An 8,578-nucleotide genomic window follows, 5' to 3' on the forward strand; every position below is an offset into this window, starting at 1 on the left:
CGGTGGTACAAAATGTTCTCAGAAGGCCGAGAAGATGTGACCAAAATTGGCTTTTGCACCACGATAACGCCCCTGCTTATACATCGTTGTTTGTGTGCGACTTTTTGGCCAAAAACAACACACTAATGATGCCGCAGCCACCGTATTCCACAGATYTGGCCCCCTGTGACTTTTTCTTGTTCCCTAAACTGCAGAGGCCCATGGAAGGAAGACGTTACGCTTCTCTTGAGATAAAGACGGCATCGAAGGAGGAGCTGAAGAAGATAAAAAAAAACAATTATTTTTTGAAGTGCTTCGAAGATTGGAAAAACTGTTGGCACAACTGTATAATATCTTATGGGGATTAATTTGAATGGGACAAAATAGATATTCATGAATAAATAAATAATTTTTGAAAAAACACAAAATTCGCGATACTTTTTGAACACACCTCGTRTAGCTTACCGAGGGGGCGCGATAGAAAGGTGCAGAATTATTCTAAAAAATGTGCATATTTTTATATTTCTCAGCTCTCTAATATTAACGGCAGTTAAGGGGTTARGTGGGTTTGAAAATTTCCAAAAATCGATATATACAATGGATATTTTCACTCCCATCATTTTATTAAGTTAATTCATTAATTTTGACATTTGAGATTGAAAAATAAGGTAAAATTTGGGTATGATGGCTATCAACCCATCAGTCGTTTTCCACCTGGTCTTTCCAACGCATTTACTTCCCCCAGCGGGTACTGTGATGAATACTTTCAGCGGCTATTATATGTCGACGTATAACTCGTACAGCTCTTCTTAAATGTTATTGACTATTTGATTGAAGACAGGAAATGTTTCGTCTTGCCTTCGGTCACTACSAGACCTAGTTGCTTCGCTTCCTTATCCAAACTGGAGAAAGCAGAGCTAACGACGCGGATGTATCTTGAAAACTGRGAAACTAGTTTGCATATAAACGCACTGACCTGGGTAAACCGACCCAACTCGGCTGATCATGTATATACACTTTAAACGGTCTCTGACATTTTCTTTTGTGTGTTACAAACAACGTGGTAAATTAAATATACCCGGTTCAGAGAGTAATTATAGACGTGATGCTGCCAATACTTACAWCAATTTCTCAACAAGTCTTAGTGTAATATTCATTGCCATTTTTGTGCTGGCACGTACTTTCGTGTTAWTTTAAGTTTTTGTAAATTCAGTATTATGTATGTAAGTATATAATAACGGTTCTGCTGTTTTAGAACCACTTTGTCACGATTTGAGTTTAAATAAACGTTATTTAAACAACCTTCATCCAAAAACCTTGCTTTAGTAAATGATTGTAAAGAATGTAATTTGACATTCAAACGAATTTGGATGCCAAGGTCTATAACCGTAATTTTTTTCTGACTTTTTTAGAGAAAATATCGAATTTACGTCATCCGTCAGGTATATATTCGTAGACACGAGTCTGCTATACGGCAGTAAATATTTTTTAAACCTCGTTGCTTTTGACAAAGGAAGATAATGTTGAAAATCTGTATTTGTATATTCGGTTTCTGGTTTTTCGTTGAGAGGCTACATTGCGACCAATTTCTGAATTAAATTCAGTCTTGATATTTATGATGTACTATAATATATGAATCACATTTTTGACTGAAAACATTACAACTTATTTGACATATACAACATATTAAACTAATATTTCTATTTATATTATCAGAAACTTTTCAGATTTTTAATGTGTAGAATTTTACATGCTATTTTTTTATTATTTTCAGATAATGTGAAAGCTGGAAACAGTATGTAGTCCACACAACCTAACCAAAGAACCAACAAGTCGTCATTTATTAAGGAATCGTCGTGATACTTTTAGAAGATACGGGGACACCGGAAATATCCCATATATATATTATAGTTAAGGAAACACATTTTTAAGTCAAACAAATGACTGTCAACGGGCTGCTAGGACGCTCAGTGCTAACTGATGGTAAGCAAATTCTAATAAAGAAAGAAAGAACGATAACTTCAGCTACAAAAAGATCTTAATTTCAATTTTGATCGGTCAGTTCGTATGGCAGCTAGATACYAACCGGAGACTTTTTTAACTGACAAATTATCTTCACTAAATTTAGCACGGATTGTCATGTCCAAGACACAAGTAGTTACCTGCAATGTCCGAATATGGAGAAAATATCTTTTATTCTTAATAAGTAACCAAAATCACCATGAAAATTGTTTATAACAAAAAATCTGGTTTCAAAGAACTAGCAAAAGGTTTTCCCTTGGATGCAAACCGTTAGTCGGTTACGATATCAGATATAAGTACCAGTAGTTGCTATAAGAAATCCTACTGTGAATGGTATTACAGCTTCGAAGTCTGTTTTCCATATTTTGWAACGAAATCTATTAAACGCACTATAAATTCAACTTTCCTCGAAACAAAAATTTGATGCTGTAATTCGTTTGCGTATTTTTATAAGGTACCATTAGAGGTAGTAAAGAGGAACAGGTCAAAACAACTTTCGACGTAAATAATTGATTAAACATTTATAACAAATATTTATCTAGCGCAGGTTTTGCAGAATTATGAAAAATAAAAGATCATTTCTCGATTCAAATTAAGATAGACTACAGACAGTTTAATTTGAATGCTTCTCGATTCTCGATTCAAATTAAGATAGACTACAGACAGTTTAATTTGAATGCTTCTCCAGTCAATATCGGTGGTATGAATGTTAAATAGTTCTAATCTGATAGAACTAGATAGATGGCGATAACACGGCAAACCACAGTTCAACATTTTTGAGAGCCATTTGTATCTTATGAAATGGATCTGTTAAAGGTTTGTAATTAGAAGTTGGCTACAATTGACCAGTTAGAAATTARTATTCGGCGTTTTGTGGACGAAATCTTCATAAAACCAGTTTCGTTGGYCGTATGCCTGAAACTACAATATTTGTTATTTCTCTACTTAAGTCTCTGAACCAGATCAATTTTGTTTTGGCATTCTTGCGATRAATTAATTTGCAAATTAGAGACAACTTTTCAAATACGTAAATTATGAGTTATTTGTGTCAAAACAATTACGTTTTTATTTTGTGCAAACAATTATTCGTGTTTATTTACTTTTATCTCGACAAAAACATCAAATTTGTTGAAATTGTGGCGTCTGAGAATAAAATAACTAAGATACTGTATATCGAGAAAAGCTCTGACATCAATTTAGTTTTGCACTCAACCCAACATTTTCTAATTTTTATAAGTGAGACTTTTAAGATGTGTGTATTCAATGTAATCACTAAACTATTCTTTATAACAACGTATAAGTTTAAAATATAAATATTTCGATTTTTTGGCTCCGGATATTTTGAGAGCTCCAGTGCCATTTAAAGAGTTTCTATATTCGTTATTTTATATATTCSTTATTATATCCGGAAATACTCGTATGGGTGTTATTTGAAAAACCTTACATAGTTTCTACCGTTCAAATAATGTAAATAGCATAAAAAAATATTTTGTAATTCAAAGCTGTTATATCGTWTTATGTTTAAAATTAAATTCCCAATAACTCTGGAAGTTTTTGCGATCGATTAATAAATGATATTTGAAAAACTACACGGTAGTATGGTGGAGCAAAGATAYTTTTGGGCAATGATAAAAATTTGTTGTTTTATTGTACGCGTCCTCCAAGAAGAAACTACTATTACCTGGCTACCAAAAAASTTTTTCCAAATGCTTAACTTCGGCGTTCCATTTTTATGGGAACCTGTTTATGCCAGCAAAAAGCTTGCGCCTTTAACACTGCCGTCGAAAGGCGGCAAMATAATTTACTACGCGCGAATTTAGTCCGCTCTTATCTGTCACTTATGACATTATTGTTTAAATGTCTGTTATTTAATCTTTAACCAAATGAAATATGTTTTCAACAAACGTTTTTCGGATTGCACTATTTTTTTTTGGTTGTGGACACAAGTGTTGGAACGTTTTTTATATACATGTTTATTTGATATACTAGCACCGTCATTATTTGCATTATACAATATTTCTTATTTAAAAGGTTAATATACCATTGAATAATCTGGGAATTCGTTTTCAAAAAGTTTTATTACTAATTTGGCATTTGTTAGAACATGTCACAGATATAAAAACAGTTTGAAGTYAAAATAACATTGACATTTGTGCCATGAATTCGACAGTTGGTAAATATATTTTAAGGAATAGCTKAAAAATCCACAGWAATAAACATCTCTATTTATTCAAACTCTTWTCAATAGGATCTCGATCGAATCGACGCTCGTTGGTTTCCCTCATCGTGGGCCTGGTCGTTGGTTTTTGTCTCGCTGAAATGTTTATACTATCGACGCCGGCGCGCCACGACTATCTGCCATATGCGGGTCATCAACATGGCGATGCCAACGATGCACACAACAGCCACGACATGCTTGGYGCGGAGGGGCCGGAGGCGGATATTGGCGCACACCAACATGCGTATGAAAATTCAAGTGTAGCGTTGAAACTGCATAATGAGGTGCGTGTATTGTGTTGGATTATGACAAACCCGAAGAATCACAARGCAAAAGCGCGTCACGTAAAAAGAACATGGGGCAAACGCTGCAATAAGCTGGTGTTTATGAGCTCTGAGAAGGATGAAGAATTGGGTTCAGTGGCGTTGCCAGTGCAGGAGGGACGCAGCAATTTGTGGGCGAAAACAAAGGAGGCATTCAAATATATTCATGCTCATCATTTGGACGACGCGGATTGGTTCTTCAAAGCAGACGATGACACGTRAGTACGACTTTAGAGCTCGATTTGTAGTTAGAAATATATTGTTGTGCTTTGCAGGTATGCTGTTATGGAAAATATGCGGTATATGCTGTATCCTTACTCACCGGAGACACCCATATACTTTGGCTGCAAATTCAAACCATTTGTGAAACAGGTAAGATTACCAATAATTCAATATAAATCGGTTAGAGTCGGTCAAGCAATTCTTATAGTGATAGTTAAATTTATGTTTATTTACAAGTGTTCTAAAGCGCCCATAAGATCTATATTGTTCATATTGTTTTTAAATGATCCAGGACATTTAGTAGACCTTAGACTTTTACGAGCTGTCCTTTCATTTTGAATCTCATGAATAATCCTATTATTGACAATATACTATATTATTATGAAATCCAAGCCAATGTTAATGTCTAGAAAATTTTTGACATCGACCTCCCAACATAGCTCTAACTAACACAGTGGTAAGGTCTTAGCGTTGATATTGGCCCCAAAGGTGATGCAGGATCCCACTAAAACTCCTATATACCACCACCCTCTTATAAGTAGATCGATGAAACGCTTTGAAACCACAAGTTAGGGTGACTATTATCAATATCAGCAACTTCGCCAGGTTCGCGAAAATATATGTATTGACATGTTTCAAGCGGGCGTATAACTTAATACCGACAATAAAAACCTCGAAATTTAGAATTAGGACTCCGGCTACGAACACTCTCAGGATYATAACCCTTAGTCAGTAGAATTCTCTTTCTGTGCTTCGATAGAGATAAGGGCGTACTGGTATAAGTTAAAATATTTTTCACATGTCGGCATTTTGGTTTGTCGGTGTTTTGATTTTGSGGTGTTTTAAGTTAGTTGCATATTTAAATTTCGTCGGTATTTTGATGAGTCGGCATTTTGAACTTCGGAATTATAAGTGTATCCCCCACCTTYTCTTGATTTGTAGGTATTGTAATTTTCATTTGTCAGTGTTTTGATTTATCGGCATTTTGACTATCGGGATTCTAAATTTCGAGATTTTGATTGTCGGCATTACGTTATAYACCCCGCTGGGAGAGCCGTACGGCTAGTTTTTTGTATTTTTAATGCTTTGAGATTACCACAAGTTTTTTAAGGTGGCTAATATMWATCTCAGCAACTTCGCCAGGTTCGSGAAAATGTATATGTATATTGAGCTGATTCAAGCTCAGTCTATTCAAACCTGGAGAGTTGATAAGTGCACATATGATTTCTTCGCATCTTCTTAAAACAAGATATGTAACCTCATCGCATGTAAAGCTATTGAACAGTGACCGGTCAAAATTCTTTCATAGCAGCGAGATGAACCTGGCTAAGAGCAATTAGTTCAGACCACCTCTTTTGTTAGACTTTGAGCAGAAGAAACTTGCAGCCGCACAATTCTTGGTTTTTGATCAGTATTTCCCTCTCAGGAGACAACTCTCTCAAGAAGACAACWTAGTACCGATTCGTTGCCAATCTGATCAAATAGGGGTAAGGGTACTCTRTCTAGCAAGTTTACCTGCTTTCCAACAATTCCCAGCGATTCCGTGGTAACTCTGCACAAAAACAAGTCAGATAACAAAGTAGCTTGATGCTAATSATAAAGGTGTCAAACACTTCTTGACACGAGGTCACAGCGAGATCAATATTTCCTCTAAGCTTAGATCCATCTGATAATAAGCTCACTCAGCTCCCCAGGGGCTTCGCTCAGGAAGGGAAATTKGATATGAGCTCAGAGAAGAAACTTTTTAGCGATGGAATCGCGATGTACTAGTCCAAGTCATCAGAAACACAATCGAATTAGCGGAAGATTTCAGAATATCCCATCTTCAACTTCCCTGAGTTTTATGGGAGACTTGGGCACATTACATCGGCCAGAAATATCCACAGTGGCTATGTGTAGAAGGGTACTATTGGTTTTGTCTTTAATTCATCATAAATACCAATGAAAGCAGYTCTATGAACACATTTCAGCTGCTTAGGAAGAAAGGGCTTTCCGAGCACTGTCTACTATACAACAAACCCACAATGTTATTGACTTAATTACTGCTTCATAGAGCCACTTTATGTAAGATACCTACCTCTTTTTCTCTACAGCAATATAAGTCTACCGATGTCTTCCTCACTTTCTTGTGAATATTTCGTCTCCACGAAGGCTTCCWTTCTAGGAAAAGTCTTAAAAAGTACTCACTGTCCACAAGTTGAAAACTAGAAGCTCCCAATGAGGGGAGAGAAATATCTGTGATCCTATACCTCATAGTAAATGCAACTAGTTTGCTCCTCCAGTYCTTCAATTTAACTATCAGGATCCATAGCAAAGGAGTATTTATAGTATAGTATTTACAAAGTGCACGCACACCAATCAACCTCGCCACTAKAGTTCTGATGTCTGGTAAACCGCAACCTTTACCCCAAACATATCCAGAGCTCTGTATGCCTACAAACCAAATACTTACTAAATATATATAAAAAAAAGTTAGAATTCTATAAAATTCGAAAATTAAAACTAAAAGCTCAGCAAAGTKCTTTTCTTTTGGTAATCAGATTCGAATGTCTGAATAAGCAATTGGAGGTAGTATTAATATGAAGGACGTGGTTCTAATACGGGAGCCTTTCGTCGAAGCGAGTGGTGTGCTATTCTGCTATGAAKAATCTTCTTATAACAACGTTCTGCTGAAGTGGTTTAAAACTTTCAAGGTTTTGGTGCTTCGATGAAAAGTCTCTGTCAAATATTAAAAGAAGCTGTTRTTCAAAATGTTCAAAAGTTTTTATCCTACCATAGATCAATGACAACTTCKGGATATATAACAATTTGCTAAAAACGGAGAGATCTTCATATAATGAAACACCTATGAAAGAGTGAAATCAGCTTTGTTTTCTTCGAAAGCCGAGTGATCTAGGTATAGTTRTACATTTTCAGGGAAATGGGTTTTCAGTTGAGTTTTTAGTCTTGTGTTAGAACACTCTATTTYCAGATAAGATCAAGACAAACTGTTATTCAATTTACATATATTATTATTTTGATAGAATGTGGCTAACTTATTACCATTGTCAACTGTCCTCCAGGGTTATATGTCCGGTGGCGCTGGCTACGTTCTCAGTAAAGAGGCGGTTCGCCGATTTGTTGAGAAAGCCATACCGAATAAGAGTTTCTGCAAGCAGGACAACAACGGCGCTGAAGATGCTGAAATAGGCAAATGTTTGGCGAAAGTAGACGTAATCGCTGGCGATTCACGTGACGAACACGCGCGTGGCCGCTTCTTCCCATTTGTGCCAGAACACCATTTAATACCATCACATACTAACAAAGATTTCTGGTACTGGCGTTATATCTACTACAAAACTGATGAGGTGAGTTATCATACATCAATGTGTATTTTTTTTTATTTCTAATATTTGATCACCTTCTTCTTCGGGTACAGGGCTTAGATTGCTGTTCAGATAGGGCGATATCCTTCCATTACGTATCGCCAAATCAAATGTATGTTTTGGACTATTTGATCTATCATTTACGACCGTATGGTATTATCAACACGCCCGAATCACTGCCCGAACGTCTGAAAGTGGGCGAGACGATGCCTCCGCCAGTGGAGCAGACAACTGTCGCTATTGAAGCWGAGAAGGCGAGTGAGGTCACAACATGAGCGAGGGTTTAGTTAGGTAATGRTATATAAATATGGAAGGAATATGAATATTTACATTTATGYTGACAACTTTTGTAAATATTGATTTCCCCTCTGTTTTTATTAATTTAAGTATCTACGTCAGTACATATTTGCCATAGCCAGTAGCTGCTACATTATTATTATTTTTTTTTT

The 8,578-nt window shown here is 36.0% G+C and overlaps 1 protein-coding gene across 4 annotated transcripts in view; it reads left to right on the top strand.

The window, feature by feature from the left end:
* Positions 1-8,578, top strand: part of LOC108967350 (glycoprotein-N-acetylgalactosamine 3-beta-galactosyltransferase 1) — a 40,743-nt gene extending 32,165 nt beyond the window's left edge. For 2 of the 4 annotated variants that reach the window (XM_018930692.1, XM_018930693.1), the window contains exons 2-6: positions 1,754-1,962; positions 4,250-4,760; positions 4,818-4,914; positions 7,788-8,111; positions 8,183-8,578. In XM_018930692.1, the coding sequence (XP_018786237.1) occupies positions 1,920-1,962; positions 4,250-4,760; positions 4,818-4,914; positions 7,788-8,111; positions 8,183-8,404 (1,197 nt within the window). In that variant the 5' untranslated portion in view covers positions 1,754-1,919 and the 3' untranslated portion in view covers positions 8,405-8,578. The remainder of the gene's footprint in view (positions 1-1,753; positions 1,963-4,249; positions 4,761-4,817; positions 4,915-7,787; positions 8,112-8,182) is intronic. The other 2 variants (XM_018930694.1, XM_018930695.1) reach the window with 2 other exon arrangements.

The sequence above is a fragment of the Bactrocera latifrons genome, unplaced genomic scaffold, assembly GCF_001853355.1.
Source record: "Bactrocera latifrons isolate USDA-ARS-PBARC rearing strain unplaced genomic scaffold, ASM185335v1 scaffold_183, whole genome shotgun sequence".
Lineage (NCBI taxonomy): Eukaryota > Metazoa > Arthropoda > Insecta > Diptera > Tephritidae > Bactrocera > Bactrocera latifrons.